At 41.8% G+C, this 23,603-nt stretch overlaps 1 protein-coding gene across 1 annotated transcript; it reads right to left on the bottom strand.

Moving 5' to 3' along the window:
- Positions 1 to 5,551: 5,551 nt before the first annotated feature.
- Positions 5,552 to 16,489, bottom strand: LOC121046537 (cuticle protein 16.8-like). The gene is made up of 3 exons (XM_040500897.1): positions 16,484 to 16,489; positions 7,647 to 7,748; positions 5,552 to 6,043 (listed from the first exon to the last, which is right to left on the bottom strand). The coding sequence occupies exons 1-3, from the start codon at positions 16,487 to 16,489 to the stop codon at positions 5,552 to 5,554; spliced, it is 600 nt and encodes a 199-aa protein (XP_040356831.1).
- Between the last annotated feature and the right edge of the window lie 7,114 nt (positions 16,490 to 23,603).

The following is a 23,603-nucleotide window of genomic DNA, read 5'->3' on the forward strand; positions in this document are numbered from 1 at the left end:
TCCTCTCGTAGTGAGGGATATTAAGAGCTTCCAAGGGCACTCTGTTGTAAGACGTGGGAAGTGTGTAAACGAGCCTTAATGGAACACGCTCTGTCACAGTGGTACCACACCCTTGTCAGCAAACTCTTTCTCGCGCTAATGTTACTCCCCGTAGCGGTGCTTGGGCGGTCATGTGCACGTTATACTCGAAAAAAGTAATAGACTACAATTACAATAACGTTTGGTAAAAAAAGATTAAATTATATTACTTGATTGGTGGAAAAGAAAATGAATTGGCTTTTAATTTAAGAAGTAACCGCTGCTTGTCCAATTACTTCAAGTTTTCAAAACAACACAATTTTCTTCCAGTTTGAACAGAGATTTTTTGTACCGTTCATTATTGGATTGGAATCACATAGTTATAAACTACTTATCGTCTTAATCCGCCAATTTCGACAAACAGTCCTCCCATTGAAGAACTGGTTCCAACTTCCTGGATTCCCTGGTAGGACACTTTAACAATCAAAGGGCGTTTTTAGTAAAAAAGGGATGGAAAAATAGTAACTGTAGCGAATAATTTAAGTACTTCCAAAAGTATTCTGATTATTGTTTGATTACTTGATAATATAACAAATGATTAAGAAATTACTCCAAAAAAGTGAAAGCCGTTTACCACTCCCTGTAACGCCGAATTTGTTTTTTTTTTTCTTTATTTGTTTCGCGGGTTTGCCGCGTAGGGGACAGAGATAAAGGCAGCGCAGCTCTTGAGGAGGAGGAGGGAAGGGTACTGGGGGGGGGGGGGGGGGTCACGTGACCTCGGGGAGGTCACGTAACCCACCCCTAACCGAGGTCACCGAAAGTACTCGACGTTCTCCCAAGGTCCTTCCCGAAGGAACCCGAGATCCTCCCGAGGTCCTCCCGAGGTCCTCGGGGGCACCTCGGGGGGGGGGGGGGGGGGGGGGGGGGGGTGCTCGCGATTACGCCGACGCCGACCCTGACGCCGCCCAAGCCGGAAACGGGCGCCTAAGAGCTGCACTTCGAAATTAATCCATCACATGTACTTTGATTGCGTGTAATGCGTACCGTACAGGTCTTGGCTGGGGTAACTAAGTAAGCAGCTCTTAGAAGTAAAAACGCGCGCCGGTCATCTTGTAGATGAAAATAAGGGTTGTTAGTTTTTCGAAGACTGAATCTTTACTTGAAATCTCAGAAATCGCTTTTCCCGTATTCCAGGAACGTTGAAACAGTCCGCGACACAAAGCAGAACAATACCACCCCAGCCTCCTGTCACCGTGTCCAAATCCCAGAAAGTCATATTTTTGAATTGTAACTATCGCCACCTGTACCCACTCCACCCTAGGCAACACACACCCTGGAGACATTCGGGGAATGGGGGGTCAAAACTCTAAGCGAAATTTATTGAGTGACTCTAACCGGGGACTAGTGGTATCTCGATCTTGGTCGTTTCGGGTTGCATTGTCCATTACTGTAAAGCTTGTGGCACCCGGCGCATGAAACAGATGCTGCTAACGGCGTCAACGAGGATTAGTATAATCAAATAAAATCAAATGAGTTTATTTCCACCTTGTAAAAATACAGATGGAGGGGCTGTGAAAAAAAAAGCTGCGCGTAGCACCATGACGAGCCCACAGTTCCTGTATTAATGGCAACTAACCAGCACTACGGTAGGAAGAATGAACACGCATAAAAAGGATAATGACAACGAAAACGCAAAGGTGTATAGGCATAGAAAACAAAAATCATACTCCCATGGTTACGGACATTGCACGGAGTTCACTGTAAACACAGGCGAATAAATCAAAAAGCATAAGCTGATGAGCGTTTAATAATGACGGAATTCTTTTCTCTAGTTTAAACGAGGTGTAGGTACTACCTAATTCACTCCGTGTCTTGTAGTATAGTTCAATTCTCTTATTTGTAGTTGTGCCGCATTACGCATAATATTTATATTCCTCGGTGTTTCCAATTTATACCGTACACTCAATCGATATTTATATAGGTTGTATGCTGGGATCACGTGGGAACGATAAAAAAAGTTTGCACATGACGCTCTGTAGGGCGCATTGTAAATATGACGAAGACATTTTTTTTTGTACCAAATAAACATGTTGTATGCTTGAAAATTTTGTTGCTCACATACTAGTGGACAGTAATTCAAATGAAAATAAAAGAGTGAATTATACAGAAGTAACTTGATTCTTGTGTGAAGACGATATCTAACACGACCTATTACTCCAGTTATCTGAGCAATTTTGCCTACTAAATAGTTTATATGACTATCCCACGACATATTTGCAGAGAACACGACACCGAGAGATTTAAAGTGCTCCACAATTTCTACTGGAGCATATTAAGGAAGATATCTCCATGCACTGGAATCGGCTTATTTTTCGGTCTAAATATTACTGCTTTTGTTTTTAATTCAATTATTTGCATGGAATTAGATTTTGACCAGTTCTCCAGTGCTTTCATTGTGCGATTGCATGTATCTACCAATTCATGGATATCAGTGCCGGCAAAGAAAATCCTAGTGTCATCAGCGTAGATAATGAATTTGGCACTATAGTCAATTTTTACAATATCATTAACATAAATGTTAAATAGCAGTGGCCCTAATATACTACCCTGTGGAACACCACAAGTCACAGATAGAGCCTTAGAATAATATATAGCGCAACCGCCACAAAATTTCGATAGGAAACGTGCTGTGTGGTGATAAGGTGCGGTGTCTGAGTAAGGATTCTCATGGGTTTCGTTGTTTCATTAAAAATGCGTCTTGATGTCGAGCCTGTAAGTCCCACCCAAAAAGTTTAATTGCCACGTAAGGGCAAAAGATACCCATTCCGGGTATCCTTTGCACTTTTGTTTACCCCCTAAAATGACTCTGAGATTTTAATCGTGTGTTGCGAATAACGAAACCGTAATGTGGGAGAATTTTTTTTGTTATAGTACAAGGTGAACGTAATGAGAAAGTTACACGTAAAATATGTAATTAAGGGAGCGAAAGTACACAGATAGATGAATCACTAAATTTGTTCAAAATGTTTTCCGACGAACGCATTACATGTCCGATCCGCATAAATAAAATATCTTGCTTTTTTAAACATCTCGTACCAAAAATTAGGCAAAACATACCAATATTTTCAGACCTCTAAAGTAACTGACTTCTGAAATTTAAAATTTTGCCGCAGATCGTGAAAAGCGAAATTCTCTAGCATCTCACGCTTATGTATTCCGAAGCAGCAGAAGGATCAACCCTGGAAAATCTTTTTCCGAGGTGAGCGCTGGGATGACCTTTAGCCCAGAATAAAGATGCAGCACCTTACGCGCAAAGGATGGTGTACGTTAAGTCGATCGCGAGCAGCACGTGCTTTTGACCGATATCAGTTTTCTGTGACATTCAGTTTACGAGGCCTTGAAGAGATGTTGAGATATTATACCGATATTCCTCGTCTTATCTTTAATCGACCATGCAGTGCATAACTACGAACTTAAAGGTATAACAAGTTAACATCTTTGTGGCGAGCTGAAGGATGTGCGGTTAGTTCGTCCGGATGGCAATTCACAATCTTTGATTTTCTGTTCGTTTATTTTTTTTTACATCACCCTGAATGATTTAGTTCTGTAGGAACCGAAAAAATATATCTATGTGTGTGTGACCCTACTAAAGATATATATTTCTAATCCTTTCTAAGACACCTGGAGTTAGATGGAAATATGGGCGTTCTCGGTATAAACTACTTTAAAAGTAGTTTACACCGAGAATGTTTGCTTTCAAATACTTTAAAAGTGTGTTGGTACAAGTTACCATTCAAAAATCGACAGTGGGAAAGTGGAAACGAGTATCTTCCATTTTATCGGGTTTCGAGGTGTAATGATAGGTATTCTTGGCGTGTTTCAAATCATTTTTAATTCTTCGTTTTAAGGAAAGTTAGTGAAGGAAAAAAAATCTGTGTTTATTATTATTCTAATAAAAATATTATTCAAGAAAAGCATGGAACAATGCTTTGTTAAGAAAAAGAGACATATTTGTATTCTTTTCCCAAATATTAACATAACATTCAGGGTAGGAATGTGTAATGTATTGCTTCGTTTATGCCATAAAAGACAGTACAATTTAGCTTCAAGAACGGTAGAAGAAAGTACTTGAATCCTCTCTAAGAAAAAGTAAAAATAACTTTAAAGTTGCGCTTGACGCGCCGGCTACTTGGATTAAAATTCGAATGTATTAAGATCCAAATTTATTTCTATTCAAAATCATTGAGCTACGGGGAGGGGGGGGGGGGGGGCGGGGGGAGGGGGCTCTTTTCGAAAATGGCGCAGCCGAAATGATTTTAGATCAAAGCATAAAGTTTACAGAGTGCCTCACATGATGTAAGAACGTGAAACGCCATTCGCTGTTTCACATCAAAAACCCACCCACATATTTTTCATCATAAAAATAACTGAAAAATAAGGAAGACGCTAAGACATTGTGATTCGATGAAAATATTTATTCAGAAAGTAGTCGTTCACTGAGAAATCAAGGTTAGTTAATTTAGGAAGATTATGGATAGGAAGAAAGTGTTTTGTCTATTGGAACAATAGGATAATTGAAACAGGATATCACTCGTTCTCCCTGACTTTAGTTTGATTAAGGAAATAAAGTAATTGACATTTCGATGAATCTATGAGCCCATGAGGGCATTTTTGCTCTCATGGGCTCAAAAATTCCCATGAGGACATTTTTGATATTATGTTTACGAGACGATGGCGATGCAATCACAGATATGTTGACACCCTTATAACCGTGCAGTGAAAAGGGGAACTCGACTTTGGGCGTACGAGGTACAAGGAACACAAGGGATTCAAATGAGAATAATAAAAGCACAAACTATTCAAAACACGCATGGCAATTCGATTTGGTATTGGCGTTTGAAGTGAATGAATATTAGTTCACAGGTTCAAAGCAAGATCTTTACGTGTTACCGTGCTTTATATTATTTTCGGTTCAATAATGGACGCGGCTGCCGGATTACCCTTACAAGCATTATTTTTTATGTGCTTTTAAAAATCCTCGGAGTTATGCTCATAAGTTAAGTGTCTGTAACAGAAAAGTCTGGAATGTATGTCACGAATGGTAATAGTCAGAAAAGTGTAAAGAGCGAAATTTTAATTAAATTGGAACACATATGATGTCGTCCTGTACCAGTTTTACGTTGCTAAATTCTTTTGACCCGAAAACGTCTTGTACTTACATTCCTCTTCGTATTATTACTGCACTTGGATGCCTGAAGCTCATTTTAAGCACAGAACGTTGAAAAAGAGCTAGTGCTGATGGAGGCAAAAAACAACAACAACAAAAAACAACCTCATCAACCGAAAAAAAAATCAAGATTGGGGCATTGCGTCTGTAATTTGCTCCGCGGGAGAGTTTGAAGCAATTTTGTATAGGATCCGACGCGAGCTGCTCTCGTCTGAATATTGGAGGGGATCCGTCATTCGTACATTTACTAATATTATTAAAAAACAGAGTGTAAGACGTTTCTTTTACGCTACTCAACCAAAACGTCTAGCTCTTTCTTAAGTTCGAAGGCTGGAACACCACACGCCGTACGTAGGGTGGAAGTACTCCGGTTGGCTGCGAGTAAAGAACAGGCGCTGGCTCTAGCGATCGCGCGAGGTTCACTCTGTCCAATGGCGCTCGTCTTTGGAAAGTTGGGGCGCGGTTCTGGAAGGTCGGCGCTTGGCTCGGGAACGTCGGAGCCTGGTTTTGGAAGGTGGGAGCTGGACTCTGGAAAGCGGTGCTCGTCAATTGCGCGTCCGGAAGCTGGAAGCGAACGTCGGCGGGAGCGGAGGGCCTGGTGCCCGGTTCGTTGGTTGACACGCTGACACGGAACCCGTTCTCGTCGGCGATGTAACTGACAACGCGCACGCGGCCGTCTGCGTCCTTCAGGCCGTACGAGCCTTGCTTGCGGCCCGCTGAGTCCCCCGACTCCCGCTGGAAGACGCCCTCTCCGCCTGGATGGGTCCAGTCGTATCCGAACTGATAGTTGCCTTGTCCCTGCGGAGGTTACATAAAGTGAATTACTTAGCTCAAGAGACTCGAGATGATCGTTGCGTAATTAAATGCCTTGAGAAATATTCTGTAACAGTATATCCTTTTGCCGTAAATTGTTTCTACTTTAAGGAATTCTTCAGAAAGGGCATCGAACTTACTTTCTTGCTTATTGGTAGCCTATCGCCCTGCTGATGTATTGTCTACTTTACACTCTTTACTCTTAAATGAAACTTTGGATATATTTGTGTACAATTACTGCTTCATAAAAATATTCATTATATAAAACCAGATACCCGATTTTCCCCTGCCATGACTCACAAGTCTAGCTATGTTAAATATAAGGAAACTCATTTACTGTTTTTCTTTTTTTTTTGTTAGTTCATCTCAGTTACACTTCAGAAAATAATTAAAACTAAAAAAAGCTAATGCAATGTCGCTTAGAAAAATAAAAAGACTTGCGAAACTGAGGAACAGAAAAAGGAAACACGGTTCTCAAATTTTGCTTTTGCTAATCGGTGGTTTATTGTACAATTACTAGTTATACTTCCTTGCATATTCACACTCCAGCTGAGAAAACGATGTTGAGTTTATAACTTCTCCTTGCACATCCAAGCTAAATCTTCATCAGCCATTTATTTTTAAAGCGCAGTTCTTAAGTACCCATTTCTGTTTCGCGGCGTTGGTGTCGGCGTCGGTTCGGCGTCACCGCGCTAACTTTATCGGCAAAACTGACGTCACTTGACTTGAAGACCAATTCAATTCCCTGCTAAATTTAGCGGAAAAATTCACGTCACATGACCTCAACCCCAATAAAATTTTTGCTAAATTTAGCGGGGAATTGAAATGGTTTTGTGGTCTCGTGACGTTACTTTTCTCTCCAAATCAAGCGGAGAAGCTGTATTCGTTCATAGGTGACGTGATGCCAAGTCATGTGACGTCATTTTACCCGTTAAATTTAGCTGGAAACTGAATTGGAGGACGAGGGGAGTGGAGGAAAGGGAGGAGGAGGAGGTACATACCCTCCCCTCCACCTCCTTAAGAGCTGCGCTCAAATTTCGCATTACAGAGATTTATAAACGTCTTTCATTTTTTTATTGGACATCAATTAAAGTCAGAATAATTAATCATACATAGCTCTTTGACGCTAGTAGCCAATCGAAGTTTTAATCATTACAAATTTAGTTCTCTGTCCATAACTTGCTTCCTTCGATTATATCGATAATTATTAACGAATTTATATAGTGAAGAAAAGCAAAATAGATCATTGGATATTCATAGTGAACCCATAACAGAGAAACAAAAATTAAAGAAAAAACAAACACGGACAAAACAACAATTGAGACTTGATAACTCTGTCCGTTTTTTTTTTTTGTTTTTTTTATTATTTCTCTGTGTCAGGTTTACTATGGATGCCATTCACAAGCTCGCCCGCATTTTTTCCCGTGGAATATTCGAAATTTGTTTTAGAATAGCACACTTCAGGAACACGACACAGAGAAAAAACACCGCATAAACTGCTACTTTATCACATTGTTATTTTAACGCAATTTCAAATTTTACGCTTGAAGTGTACAAGGTTTTTTACGTTCGAAATAGCGGTACTTACGTCATCGTTTCGGAATCGGTTAGTTACGACGCCATTGAGGAGGGTGGGCGCCGTCCGTACCACTGTCGGTAGGAGAGCGACGATCAGTGTTGAAACTTCAAGCTGGAAGTGAACGGAATTGTAGGATTAAATTTCCGTTGAGATTAGCAGTACAAAAACGAGACAAAGAAGAAAATCCACACATTGTTCAACATTACGAGCTCTCATAGAATCGGGTGCGCCGAGCTTTACGTATCTATAATCTCACGCAGAGAGAGAAACAAACACAGTAATTCCACGTCTTTTTTATCATATAGTACTGCGTGTAGTCTTTTATTATATTTTCTTTTGTATGTGCGGTTGTGCGTGAATGTGAGTTTTCTAACCAAATTTTACATATCGTGCAACAATCGGGCTAGCGTGATGAGCGCTAGCGCAGTCTGTTGCATCTAGGGATGTCACTGACCTCTCGAGCTTCGGGTTCGACGAGAAATTGACCACTTTCAACTTTTAACGTAAATTTTGACAGAACACTCAAACAAAGTTGGAATGTAACACGCACCCGTAGCATTTCGAAACGGTCCTGGGCCATCGGACGGAGGGCGATGCAGCATTTAGTGGATATATTGTTTTGCGCTGTAACCAGCAATCTAAACAGGTAAAAGGTTTATATGTTCCCTTTCATATTATCTGTAAGCATTTATATTAATCATAATTAGTCTGTAAAACTTCAAACGAATTATATCTATATTTTTTTTTCCTCGAAGGTTGAAGTTTTTGTACTAAGGTTAGGAAACACTGTTGACTGAAGAAGTCGAACTCTATCAAATTTCGCCCAAAGTTCGAAGCTTCACCAAACCAGTCGAACCTCGAGGTTGAATGAAAGTTCGCGACGTTCCTATAGGGAGCGCAAGTTCGTCTGCTTCTTTGCGCAGGGGTTGCACTGACGCCAAAACACCTATCTCTGATTGGCTCTAATGCAAGGATAGTGGGTAGATTTCAATGCTAGCTGCCCTCAGTTCTGGCCACTATTCTTCCAATCGAACCCAATCAGAGCTCGGCTTTCTGACGTCACCGCAACCCCTGCTCAAGAAGCAGACCAACTTGCGTTCCTCTAGACCATCACAGCTGTTTACAAACAAGCCCGTGTGTGCCCACACCAGATGTGGGCACTACCCGTGCGCAGGAATCATAATCGCGTGAGAAGAAACTTCTGCGCATGCGAAATACCGACGGCAGCGCCACCCCCGTGGCGTGACGTAAGAGAGTGGAGTTGGTGTATACTGCGTTTCATCTTACGATGAGTGGCAGGTGGCGCTACGAGCCGTCCCAGCCTAGAGTTCCTGTATAGGCTCCCTACGGGAGCCAGATTTGCGCGTTCATCCCCGTACCGCCGTCTTTCCTGCACGGCATGTTGATCTTGCTCCTCACGTGACTGAATTCGGCGAATAGCGGCGCCGCGCGTTCGAGGTGCGCAGCGCGCTCAAAAGTGGGGGAACGTACTGTCGGGGCGCGTGCAACGTCTACTTTCCTGCATGGCTTTTGATCCGGATCCTCACGTGATCGCATCTCGTCGAATAGCGGCGCGGCGGCACGTGGAAAACAGACGCGCAACTCTGGCTCCCGTAGGAAGCTTATACAGGAACTCTATCCCAGCCAATCCGGCGGTTTGAGCGTGTGAGGTGACTACGAGCCTTGCGCGTTGCTGCGAGCTTCTCAAAGGTCACGTGACGCCCGCATGGCATTTAATTTCTTTTTCAATGGCTCCAGATATATACATAAATATATTTTTTTATGTTGCATCGTAAAGTGAGGGAATATTTGCAGCATAAGAGCACTAGGAGACACTCTGCCAACTACAAAAATGACGCTCTGCTCAAAACACTGTGAAACGAAGTGAAGTGCGGGATGCTTTGGCGGGGATCCTTGATTTTTTTTGTTTTCTGTGTGTGCGTCACACTTGGAAAGAAAGCTGGCGGAAGCTCCTCCTTTTCCGTGACGTCATAAAAATTGTGAGTTCGCCCATAGTCGCGCGTGGCGTTATATCTTTCTGGGAATTCGGAGGCAGAGTCTGGTCCCGCAGTTCTTATGTTGCATCGGGCTATGGGTGATTATGTAAGAGCATCTTCTCTCTACAGCGCAAGAAACCATTATCATCATGACATCATATTTTTTGAGGGCTCGAACGGGTGTCATACAAAGTGAGTGGGCATATATACGAGAAAAAAAAAATCTCCTAACATGACAAAATATTAAGAACACTGTAATCTAGTGATCTTGTTATAGAGGAAGGTGATAGTGGCTGCCTCAAGTTTACTTGTTTAATTTATAGACATGATGTGTTCACGCAGCGCGTTCTGGTTTTTATGACCAGTGGTGAAATGGCACGCGATTTACAAGAGAAGTAAAACAAGAACTACGGTGAGGAAATAATCAGGATTTCATTTGAGATGGTTGTTGCAATAAAAGATTCGAGGAAGAGGAAACGCAACACTGCGGCGTAGAGAAAGGCCCCGTATCTAGGTTACTTCGAATGCGTCACCAAGAAGCGTGCAGTTTCACGGTGCTGAGTCAGCGGAACACAAGGATGAGAGCCTCAGCACTCAGTTTCGAGATGTTTTTACAAGAATAAAAGCTCCTCTGTTCTTCTTTTCTTCATTTCACTTTCTTTTTTTTCTTTATTGGAACTGGACCAGTACAAACTCCAGAGTTTACGAGCCTCTTTCTGAGACAAAAAGTAACACTCCTTTTCAAAAGCAGGTACGAAGGAAGTTTGTAGCGTGGGAGACACATCGCGCGCGTGATATGTGTTTCTGAAAGCCTTTGAATGAACAATACAAGGAAAAAAATTCGCTTTGGCATTGTGAAAGTTCGTGACGCCTAGTGCGTCTACCGCCCTACTAGCCGACGCTTGAGTCAAACACGCTCGTTGTGCAAGCTGGGAACATTTGCTTTAAGAACGAAGAAAGTGGGGGAGGGCAATAACTGAGCGCGGTGCTCTCCTCAGAGATATGCACGATCACGGCCAGTGCCGAATGATTCAGCCCCCGCTAGGGGCGAGAGAAAACAATAAAAATACGAGGCAGGAACAGCGACGTGTGCAATTGTGCAAAACTTCAGCGGACTGGTCGAGCGGGTTTACGAGGCTGATTGATTGTTTCGCTATTTCGATTGTGTCATATTCGCCTCGGAGTATGTGAAGCACTACGTAACGAAGATATGGGTTGCCTATGGATATGCGCAAAGTGGTCTAAATTATTCAACATCCCTAGGCTGGTGTGTGCGAGACAGCCTTCGTTCGTATGGCATGGAGTCTAACAAGTGTAAGATGTCCAGAGTTTTCAAAGTAAACAAAGATCAAAATTACGCAAGAATTATTTATTTTGTTATTGTAAGAAAGTTGATGGGAACAAATATTTTGAAGATTACAACAATTCAACAACGCGAGGTGATTACCTCCAAAATCGCCTCAATACCGCGGGAGACGTCACGATATTAAGTTTACCAAGCATATTTGAGATTAGTTTAGCTGGCAAGTGCGTAAGTAAATGACAAGGCTAAGTTTAACAAAATTATTTAATTATGTCATATCTCCCCCGTTCTCTTTCCTCTCGCACCCTTCTCCCCCTTTTCTTCACCCTCTCGCTCCCTCCCCACTTCCCCACCGACGTTTGTTGGTGCAGAGTTCGCTGGCGTCAAAAATATGTTGTTGTAAAGTGATAGCTTGTACATGTCTGTTTTCGCCCTTCTGTTCGTTTTGTGCTTTCTTACTGTTATATCTTTCTAATTCGATAACGACACGGAAGGGGCTGGCCACGTACAATTGTGCAATGATTTTAATAAGCGATTGCTGGAATAGCGATCTGGTTGGCCCAGTGGTTATTCGGCTGCTTCTCCCCCATGTTCTTCCACACGACGTCCGCTTGTTACTTACTCACACCGTTTCATCTTGAATTTAATCAGCAATCTTTTTTTTTTCTAACACGGGCTGTTAAGTTCATTTTTTTTAAGAGTTGTCTTTCACAGATTATCAACCAGCTTTATACCTACGGTCAAACCAAAAAATGTATGTCTATGACAAATTAGCGGGCCAGGGGTTTTAGAATATCGTTTTAACGTAGAAAGTTTTAGAATATCGTTTTAACGCCATTAGCAATCATACGCATTTGCAAACACGCCCATCGAGTATCAAGGTATCGTTATCGGAACGAAGTGACCGAATAAAACACCCTAGAACGATCTTCATTTGGTGTCGGGAATTTTCTCATGAAAATTCTTGATATCATGAGAGCGCGGTTGTGTTAGCATCCGTGTTTTCGGACCACCAGCCTTGCGCCTGTAGCACGAAAGGTAACTCTAGCGTACTAACGCCTGCTTCGCAAGCTTCTCAAATCTTTTTGAAATTGACTGATTTAGCGGTTCTCGGTTACTTTCAAAAAGTTGCAGATTGAAATAATATCGTTTATTTCATGAATGAAAAAGGTAAATAATACATTTTAGCTCATTATTCGACACAAAGAGACAACTAGCCCTCCGCCCCCCCCCCCCCCCCCCATGATATTGCCCCCTAGCTGTATAACAGATCGCATTAGTGTAGCTTTCACGGCCTTTATTTTTTCTCTAAACGGTCTGTAAAGAAAAATAGAACACACCCTGTATATTTCCTTAAGCAAACGAAGAATGCTAGCAAAGTGAGATGGCGTTTAAACTATTTGTAAATGAGAAAACACAACTCAATATTTTTTTTTTCTCGGTAAGCTTTCAAGCAGATTTACAAGTACAGTTACTAACAGCTCAAAAAACGCATGTTGTGATGCGTCCCTAGCATCTCATTATCTCTCGTCAGCCAAAAAGAATGCGGCATCAGCAGAGAAGAACGCCTATAACCAATCACGAGCCCATACCCTAACTTAAATCTCCTACGTCACGCCGCGGCCGTGGCGCTTCGGGCGCACTTCCGGTCAGGGTTGTGGGCAGAAGACCCAAATTTGGCTTAGAAGAAACCAGGAACGAAATTGTAGAGATCAATATTCACATTTTTTCTGCCTGCCCGATTTGTCCGAAAACGTGGGTAGGTGCCTTGAAAAGTGAAAACCAGACACCGTCGGACCACGATTGCCTTTGAATGAAGCACTTTGGGTCGAATTCACGCAGATTTGTGATCGTCAGATTAATTCGTTTTCTTCCAACATGAAGGCGGGAAAACCGCCAAGTTGTCCAGACCATGTTCCATGCGTCTTCACGTACAAATGGTGTCTGATCGTTTAGTCTTCTATTTAAAACTCGCCTGCTTGTTCACACTGTCGTCTGCTTGTTGAAACGACTACGGCCCGCGGTTATTGCCCTAAGGAGTAAGTGTAAGTCTCGTTAGAGATTTAAATGTAAAGTTTGGGGGTGGGAATAGGCTCGGTATAGACAGTAGATACAAGCGGACGTTGACTAACATTATCGCTGGACATCAGCAGCTTCCTATGCCTTATTGGCGTGACCAAGTCTGCTTGCGATGTTTAGTATCGACGTCGGCATCACCGCCCATGTTTCCTTTGCAGCCGGAGCGACGTCGCGACTGAAAATAGCGAGCGAAATTTCATTATATGAATCAGGTGTTTTTCGACCATTCTGCGACGTCCACGTGGAACGAATCGCCTCTCGTCATATAATTAACAAGGCAACGAGCCTTGTTAATTTAACTGAGGCCACTAAAGTAGTCAGACTATCCTAGTAAGAAGAAATCACCAATTTCAACACGGAGAAAAGCACCGGTACTCAAAGCGACGCTGACAGCATTGCATTTCAATGGTTTTTGGTTGTGTAATAGGGGCTGTTCTCGTTGACGATAGAGTTAATATAATTATTATACTTTGTCTCATCCTACGATGGACTAAAGGCCAAAGCCACAGGCCACCAGGTCCAATCACGTTCCATGCTAAACTAGGACATGCCTAGCATTTATTAGGGGTGGACAAATAATGCTCCGAACCCCAAAACGCTGCATCATTTCTATAGCTTTGACACTGCAAACAGCCTGTACGTCGTGGCTTCTTTGCAATGTAACATTCTTGAGTCACTCACTGCTATTCAATTCGAACCACTGTCCACCCATTCCGTCAGTGATCCGAGACGCGAACCCTGATACGTGCATCAAAGCACAATACCACGCAATTTCTAAATGGCTCGTGATTGGCTCTGGCGGTCCGTACCTTTTGCCTTTAGTCCATCGTAGGGTGAGACGAAGTATAGAGGGAAAGTTCCCATGGCATTCTGGCCACTTCAAAACGCCGGGGCATAAATGCGGCCATAGGTGGTTCTAATGAGCTCAGATCACTTTATTATAAACAAAATAAGCCGAAGGCTATCACTTCTAAGGTCTGTATGTATCGTTTTATTGCTTTCTTTTGTACTTATTTGGTAGAAAAGACCTACGCCACTGACGTCGCGCGTTTGATAAAAAAAAATTATAAAGTTGGCAAGTGCTTTAACCACTGAATAATTTCGCGGCAAAACCAACAAGCCCAAGCTTTCCTCTACTTTCTTTTTTCATTCTTCTGTCGCTTTCCCTTTCGTTCTTTTTTTCGGGACCACCAATATTAGCGCTCAGGACTTGCGACGTTCTGTTCCCGTCTTTACGCCCCTGTTACCCACACCCCATCGCGCTTGCGCGGCTACGGTGGCGAGCCGTTAGTAGCGCTCCAGTTTGTTTATAAGTTGGTGTAGTATAAAGCGTTAACAATAATGTATTCCTCGCAATTATTAAAGAGTCTCACACTCTGGTCACAACATTTGCTTGTTTATTCGTCGTCATTTTAAAAGCATTGATGTGAATTACCTTGTTCAACGTTCAATGTCTGATTTTATTTTATTCCGTGTATACGTTTTCCCCCGTCAATCCTTGCTTAGAACTATTCGAGAGAGGCCACTCTTCTGGATCATGTTACGTATAGTTTGTAGTTATTTCGATCAATTCTACTTGAAAAATAAAGTATATTGTTGCGATAATATTTAAAACAATATATAAGTCACCCTGTAGGACGTAACGTCTGAAAGGCTGACGTATAGGCTGACGTGCGGCGAGTAAGACTGAGGAGGAATCAAAATCTCTCCTTGGGAGATAAGAGGCCTAAGAGATTACGCAGGTTCAGATGCCACTTCTTATTCCACTCCAGCTTGTAGTTTACTGCCTCCTTCAAAATGACATCAACGAATACACCGAGAAAAGAGCAGCCACAATAAATAAAACGTTTGCGCAACTGTAGTTTTTTTTTTATCTCCTCTGATCGCAAGATGGGGATGCGGAGGCTCTTAATTTACGGCTGACATTAAACCGAGGCAATATATTACGGGCAGTGATTCTTCGGATCTCGTGTGTCGAGACATTGGGAGGATGAAGAAATTAGGCCCTCATCAAGCTCACAATGCTCTTTGACACGGAACCATCTGAGTATTTTTTTTTTTTTAGATTTGAACTGAACGAAATTTAAAGCAGCAGTCAGCAGTTCTTTTCTGTTGGTATACTAGGAACTAGCTTCGTTCAATGAAGTCCTAGTTGTTTCTGTAGAATGTTCTAAGCCATCTAACACATAGCATCTTTTTGTTTGTAACGTTTGAGACACTGTGCACATATTTGAATGGTTTATGTTTACTGGGATTGATCTATGAAGTGTGACTAGAGAAAAAAAAATCGTAAAATGAAAATTTAGAAGATTAAAATAAAGTGAACAAAATATTAAACATGACTGCATTTTTTAGATGTTTTCTGGAATTTATTTGTAAACTTCAATAAAACACGAAAACAACATTGTAAAACAGAATTATAAAAAGCAAATAAGTGAATCAAAATATTTAATTATGTATCACCATGAGCCTTGATATGATTAATTCTTGTTAAAAATGTTTAACCCTAGCTTACGTTTTTGTATTTTTTTATGATTGATGATCAGTACCAAGTTACCTGAAATGATCAACAGCAAGATGCGAAATGCGCAGGCGTGCTGCTTAGGAAACATTTTAATCTAAATTCTGAGGCGTACGTGTCAGGGTTTAGAATATGACGCATGACTAATCAAACCTTGCTTTCGGTGTTTCTACGTCGAGCCAAGAAATCATACAAACGACTTCTGTTTTCAAATGAAATTATAAACGCAATAGGAGAGCTTACTTAGACATCTAATTGTAATCTTTTTTGGGGTGTCAAAGCATTACTGGTTAGTAAGGAGAGGTAGAATAAGAGGTTGACATTTCTAACCTGCCTTATTTCTAACAAAGCATATCTTTCAGAATAAAAAGTATTTTCATTTGTTGGGTCCTAAAAGAAGAAGAAAACGCAAAGCGGTTAAGTTATAATTTATTTGTGAGCGATTATGCATATTTTAATATATTTGTGCATTCCTAAAAACGTTGTTTGATTGACTTAAAAAGTAAATTTGCAATGAAAAGTTGACTGCATTTGTGAACATATTTATCGGTCGAGTATGATTCCCGATGCTACGCTCTAACACAGCAAGCCAATTGCAAAATATCTTGGTTTAAAAGGAAGAGCTAACGCACAATAGGGTTACCATCAGATGTATTCGAAAAAAAGGGAACCTGTAAATTGAAAACATAGGCATGCTTTATGCAGCTTCTTTACCCAAAAAAAAGTCGTATAAACAAATACAGTTGTGCTGAGCCCATTCTTGTTGGCACGAAAACGCACCATGTACACTTGGTTGATCCTCCATGTGTAATAAGTTGCACTGCGAGATGGAAAGATCCAGAAGCCATAAAATAATTTTAGATTATTTTAGATAACATTGACACCAAACAAACCCTTCAGAATTGAGCTGACTGAGCATTGCAGTGAAGGAAACCGAAGGACTCACCTTCATTGCCGTGCGAGCTAATCCGTAACGCGAAGACCACCTAGTTCGAATGCCGAAGACAGGGGACGGCACACTCTCCGCTTTTATACGTTGACAAGTTCCGTCCCAAACCACGTGACTTCCGTTCCACCAGAAGAAGACATCCTCACCAGTATCTCCAAGTACGCGCTTCTCCCCCCTAAAGTTTAAAGACCAAACAAGCGCACGCAGCCACACACACGCTCACGCAAGCACAGCGACGTAAAAAGAAGAGGATAGAGAACTCGCGCTTGTATCTCACGTATTCCGAATCGTCGCACGGCCATCTTCAAGGCTGAAGCAACGTCCGCAGGGGTAGGACGGATAAAGAAAGAGAGAGAGAAACGTCGACGTGAGGGTGGGTGTGAGGATTTGTGACTGATGATGAACAGTGCCGCCGTATATATTCTTCGGAATTGTTCTGTACGAAGGTAGCTGTAAATATGACGCTGGGTTAGTTGCTGTTGCTTTCTCATGTCGATTCATTGATCATTTTTGATGTGTGTAATATTTCCGCTGCTTTTTGAATATTCTCTAGGAGACAACTGAGGTTCATAGGCGGTGCTAAGTAAAGCATTCTCGTTTTATGGGACACGCCTCTCTAATAAAAAAACTAAAGGAGTGGATAGTTTGAAAATACGTCTTTTGATGAGGTGAAGTTCAAGGTGGCGCCGCTTTTAGGGGCTTGTCCGATGTAAATGCATCTTGGCATTGATTGAACGGACCGCTTGCCAAATTAAGTGTGTGATATTTGTTTTCTCCGACAGTCTCTTATAAAAAGCTTTAGCTGTGCATGTGTACACCATGTTACTACCCCACCTTCTGGTATGTGCAATATATGTGCATTTCTATGTATGAGCGAGTGATATTTATTAGATGATCTGTGTGTGTGTGTGCGTGTATGTGCGTGCGAGTGTGTCTTTATGTGTCTGCGTTCACGCGCATGAAAGTATCGTTTGCACGCAGGCGACTGTGTATGTATGGATTCCTACATTCGCCTGGATGAGCGAAAGACTACACATGAAGTCACTTGAAGTAAATATAGCACGTCAGGTAGAGTAAGTCAATGAGTCTACAAAGCTTCAGAGTTCACATAATAAACACTTTTAGTTGTAGTCGTTCTTATGTCACCCGGTCTTACGCCCGCTAACAAGTGGCCGTGAAAGAGCACGCCCGGATGAGTTGGTCACTGCAACGATGAGGAAGGGATTAACTTCCCGTTGAGCGTTGTAACGAATGTTTTATGCTGGCTCATTTCACTGGCTCTAAAAGGACAAATCGCCGTCGCCGACGAAGGATGTCATCAGATTGAAAGCGTTCGAGGGTGGCGGTTACCAGGAGACTTAACACATGCCTGAGGTAGGTGCATGTTAACTTCCGCCGATATTTAATTCAACCCTGTAGAATTGCTAAAAAGTTTTTGGTCACTTATTTAGGTCACATACCGGAAATACAAACGCCGACAAAGGGTTTTATATATTCATTTTTTTTTTACAATCTAAAACTATTAGTTCTATTTTTTTTCTGAACAGCCCCCTTATGCTTGGCGAATCGGTATTAAAACTTGATCGCTGTTTTATATGTATGTTCGAAACGGCATCTGAAAGCACACGCAGTGTGGGAATTGTTTTACGAAAGAGTGGTGGCTAAGGTAGAGATTAAACCGTGCTACAACTTAACGTGTTTTCACTAGCGCCAGGAAGGTAAGACGCATTCATATTCGATACTGATATTCTTCAATGTTGATATAAAAATAGTTTACTTTCCTCATAAATGACCGTCCTTTATTTTTTAGGTGAAGGAACCTACAGCTGAGAGAGTTACGGTTTCAACAAGTCGGCTTTTAAATTTTGTTTGTAATGTAGAAAAGTGCAATAGCCGTATTTGTAGGCTTCGTAACTAATACATATAACTTTGTCTCTTGTAAAATGAGTTTCAAGTCTGCAACAAGTTTCAATATAAACAAGCACCGTATCCGCTACGAATTAGTGCTATACATTTCGCCAGACAGATGGCACAGTCAATGGATACTAAAAAACTTCCAGCCCTTACAAAATTTTCTTCTTGGCGGCCACTTCGCATGCCATTTTTAGGCAGTCTGGTATCTAGCTTTGTCACTACTCGTGGAACAAACAAAAAGAAATCCTTAACTACATTATAACACTTAGGTACTATTAGACGTAGATTATAAAATACTGACTAACTCACAGTTGTGTATGATACAAAACTGTGAGACTGCCATAATCTCAGTGATTCGACATACAGCCATGTACGTGTCCATCGGTCTTAAGGTAACGCCCTTTTCGGTTCCTAATGTGAGTGTTTCGCGCCGTGGAAGGCAAATCGCACGATGTCAAAAACGAAGTCCTTCAAGCTTTTCTGGATTCCAAACGCATATAATTACATTTACTTTTTGTACCCGTGAAGGGCGAGTGACGAATTATAAGCACTTTAGAGTACTCTTTATGTGGAATTATACGTCAATCATGTGACTGCTAAGGATAACATGCCATTTTGCTTTTATTCGGCGCGCATTCTACCTCGCATCTGAAAATACTACTGACAAAAAAATTTATCTATAGTGAGATTGATTTTCAAAATTGGTGTGTATATTCCTTCACTCTTTTTGCGTTTGTCTAATTCAAACTGACCTCCATATATTTACATGTACTAACTAGCTCAAATAAGGCCTGTTAGGCACTTCAGTATTTTGTAGCACCCCTATATATTTTTGAGCAGCGCGATTCATAATAAGCAGTTAGAACAACTTTGTATGTGCTATCGCTTTTTTAGGAATTTATTCGCGGTTCTGTATTTTCAAAAAAGAAATTTCAGGGCTTCAAAAAGATTAAAATTGATTCAAAAGCTCTTCTTCCGTAGAAAACCCTATATTTCTGGTAAGTTTGTGCAATACACATCCACCTGTTTCATGTTTCTCCTAGTTGACAACACCGACAAACTAGACTTTAATTACCTCTTTAAGTATAGCAACCGGAAGTCGTCGGTACAAAACTCAACGCATGCAAGTTTTTGAAGCTAGTTTTGTTAATTTTTTGCTGCGTTTTGTGACAAATTGTGTTTACGTTTTGCCATCTTTTGCTTTTTTGGTGTGCCTTATAACACTAATGTAATTGCATTTCTGTCCCAAGAGCGCATTTATCTATATTACCCCGTGAATGTTTCATAAAAATTAAATAATACAACTTAAAAGCTTTCATAATGGCGAGTTCTTTCACATCTACGTGCCCATATTTATGTTCTGCAAGTTACTTAGAAATACATACACGCACATAGTATACGAAAAAAGAAAAGCTACTTTTTGTGACTGTAAGCGTGATACTACTATATCGGAGGTGTCGACACTCGGGCGCAAATAAATTAACACTGAAAACGAATAGCAATAACTTGTCCCTACTGCTGTTAAAAAACAGTTTTTTTTTATTTTTTTTTTTTTTTAACAAACGGTTCTTAAGTTAACACGCGTCACCCGATATCCAGGGCGGGGGGGGCTCCCTCGGACCGATCCCGGACCGCGCGTCCGCCCGTCGCAACCGTACTGGTCGTGGTTGCGGCGGCCGGAGACGCCCGCGGACCATTCTGGGTGTCGTGTTCTCGCGGTGGACGCCATAAGGCAAGTTCAGAATGCCGTGTCACTTGCGCGTCCCATTTTTGTTTTATTTTATTTATTGCATTAGATGCCAAGCGAAGAAGTTGTACTCCGTCTTCTAACGGTTTCGCCTTTCCCTTTCCCTCCCTGTCCTCCAATGTACCTCCCCCTTATTTTGTGACGTGTATGACCCTTGCTTTTTTTTCCTTGCCTTTGTTCAGTCTATCACTTGAAGAAAGGCGTCCGCCCGAAACGTCGTGTGTCCACATGTTTTTTCCTGAGTAGCACAACCATATATTTTTGCAATTTCGTGCTTTACCGTGATACCCTGTAGCGTTAGAGACAAAACTATTTGTAGAACAGGCTCTCTTCGTGGACAGCTGTACGAGGACGGAGAGGTCACACCGGAAAATTCATAATCTCCTGTGTGACAAACGTATAGAGTCTTATTTAAGGAAGTGGATAAGCCTATGCGAGTGAATTCTATCATAGGTTGTCGTAACCTTATGACAGAAATTGCACTGGCTGTTGTCACAATTTCTATTTTTCAAATCACCCTTAGAAATGTTAATTTATTTTTTATCTCTCTGAGATACATATTTGCAGTCTCGCTGAGGTACGCTGACACTTTGCATTTCTTCGGCATCTTCATTTGCGGGCCTGGTATGAAAGTCTTTCTTACATTGTTTCTATGCGTTTCGCGACAAAACTGGTTCAGGTGGCATATGTCATCAATATTCAATTCCGTTGTTCGCAAAAAAAAAAAAAAAAAAAGCAAAAGCAAAATATGAGCGTGCGAATAATTGGAAGCTCAGAAGTACGAGGTTGCTTGTAAGAAAGCGAGAAAGCCAGATGTTAAGCTCACCGTAGAGGGACGCTTGCCAAAAATCATGTTGTAAAAAAATCCACATATTTCATTTAACGTACCGAACCATCAGACGCGCGAGCGCAAGGGGGTACCATCACAAATGATGTGCATGGGCATGCAGTGGCGTATTTGTACGCGCATACTCGCTCTGGTTGCTCTACTGAAATCTAGATTTTGGTGGAGATCTACGTGTTCGACAACTCAAACAGGTCAGTCGCTGGTGTTTCAGTCACCATCAGCGCACTATTATTAAAGAGGTTTAGGTGCAGTTTAATACCGCTCTCTAATGTTTCTCAGCCAACACTAAACTCATCGTTTAGACGTAGTCTTTCTAGGTAGTTCTATAACATCAGTTAAATATTGCTTTATCTTATTTAAATTCGTAGTCAACATCTGGCACCATATTTTTCATCTGTCTCAAGTTAGCCGTTTTTGTCCTCGCATAAGATGGCTAAGATAATATAAGTTTACGTCATTATATACTCATGATTTCTTTTGAAACATTTTCAGGTTTATTGATTCATGACTTGAATTGTTAATTATTTTTTGTTTAATATCTTTCGCATCTTGTATAAATTAGCCTTGGGCCAGTGCGGTCACCCGAACCCGAGTATGTACCGAGGCCTCCGTTCCTCTATTCAGAGGATTTCGCAAATCCCATGAGCGATATCGAAGTTGAACGGTGTCCAGTGCCAGCTTCAATGGGCGAGCCTCGAAAGCACATTCTTTGCGTGATGTATGATCCTCCTGGAATATATGGTTCGCGCTTAAACGTTTAAGCCGCGCCACACAGATCAAACATATGGATTGTGAAACGTGATGTATATGCATGAACGTCGTCTGGCTTTGCGTAGATTGAGTTATGCAAGAAAACCAACAAAAAGATGTGAAGATCCGAGTTTTAGAACTTTTTTGCTTTTGAATCAAGTGAGCGGTGATCACGTCCGATGACGTACAGCTTAATCTGTAAAGAAATATGCATTACCTAAATATGCAGAAATAATTAGATTGAAAACAAACACCTTTTGCACGTTTGATGTTTTTCCAATTAGGTTTAGTTTATGTATGACTGAGTGTCTATGCCTCCTTCTGTGATTGTATCAGTGTTGACGGCAACACGTTACGGTACCGCGTTCGTTTTAGTTTGAGGTAACGTAGCTCGGTAACGCGTTACTTTTATTTGTAAGAACGACTAACGTGTTTTGTTACTTATTTTGGTAACGCCTACAACACTGAATTGTATGCATTTTTGTGCGCGTGCTTGTTTATTATTTGTCTGTGTGTGTGTGTGTGTGTGTGTGTGTGTGTGTGTGTGTGTTTTAAATTACTTGTGCGCATTCTTGTGCCCGTGTGCATGAGCGTGCAAGCGAGAGGATTATGTCAACTCTTGTACGCCAGCAAGCAGCTTCGAGGCATTCGGGGGAATATTTGCACGTCATTTAAGAAACCCAATTTAAACCACAAGTTATCAGTGGCGAGGAACCTGCATGCTTGGAAATAGAAGCTTACTGCGAGTTTGGTAGAAGTCTGCCGCGGAGGAGAAAATATAAGTAACAATGTTTTATGTGTAGCGTTCCGCGTTTTAGATGGAAATTTGTTTGACTTAGGTGAATGTATATCGGCTGTTATTCTAATGTACTTTTTTTTATTCAAATTTTTCATGCTGTTTTTGGCTCCAAATTTTAATGTTTTTTTTTTTTTGTCATGGGGATATTGGACTATATTCTGTGGCACATACGAACACATAATTTATTCCAATAAAAAGTACATAATAAAACTGTCTAGCACTGATTTTAATATCCCCATATTTTTTACTATCACGCACCCTTCTCGTATCATAACAACAAGGTTAATTAAAACCACATTTTTCACTTTAATGCATTGTAAAAGAAGCGCATTTACGAGTACGTTCGCAGATTCACAGCCCTCAATTATTTCGTTTCTTTCTGCTACATATTCACAACTGTGAGATAGTGAACATGGCTAAGGTTGAAGCTTGGGCTAGTTGATGAGACATAATTTGTGGGAGCCGGGGATGAAAGACGAAGCAGAGGGCATGTGACAGGCGGCCAGCGGAGAAGTCACGAACTTGCGCGAGACAGTGCGAGCTGAGCGAGGCTGGTAGCTAAACAAGAAACGTCGAAGCCAAGCTGCCTGGCCTGGCCCAAAACGAACCCCGGAGCGGTCCACCAGCGAGGTCTGGAGCAAGACTGGTCGAAACGGCGAGCCCGGGCCATATGACCTGGGCTATGACGATCCCGGGGTGGTTCCGCTGCGAGACTCGGGCATTGATAGCCCGGGACAGCCAGCCTACGCAGCGCTGGCGTGGGAAAAGCGATCCGCAGGCCTGGACACGCATTGCGACTGTGAGCTCTGATCGACGGGCGACAACGAGAGTCGGCAGGCCCGGACTACCGGCTCTCGACGACGGGCAACCGGGAGGTACAGTAAACCCATTCGCTGTCTTCTCGTTGCAGTGTGTAACTCCCTGGGTGACGGGCGGAGCGCCTACCGATCGGGCGGCGATGATTAGTAGAGGGACTTCCATAAAGAACCCCACAAATTGAAAGGTATAAAACAGCGTAACAGACGAAGGACGAGAAGTAGAAGGACACAGACACAGCGCT

The sequence above is a fragment of the Ixodes scapularis genome, unplaced genomic scaffold, assembly GCF_016920785.2.
Source record: "Ixodes scapularis isolate PalLabHiFi unplaced genomic scaffold, ASM1692078v2 PGA_scaffold2__306_contigs__length_199485367, whole genome shotgun sequence".
NCBI classification, from domain to species: Eukaryota; Metazoa; Arthropoda; class Arachnida; order Ixodida; family Ixodidae; genus Ixodes; species Ixodes scapularis.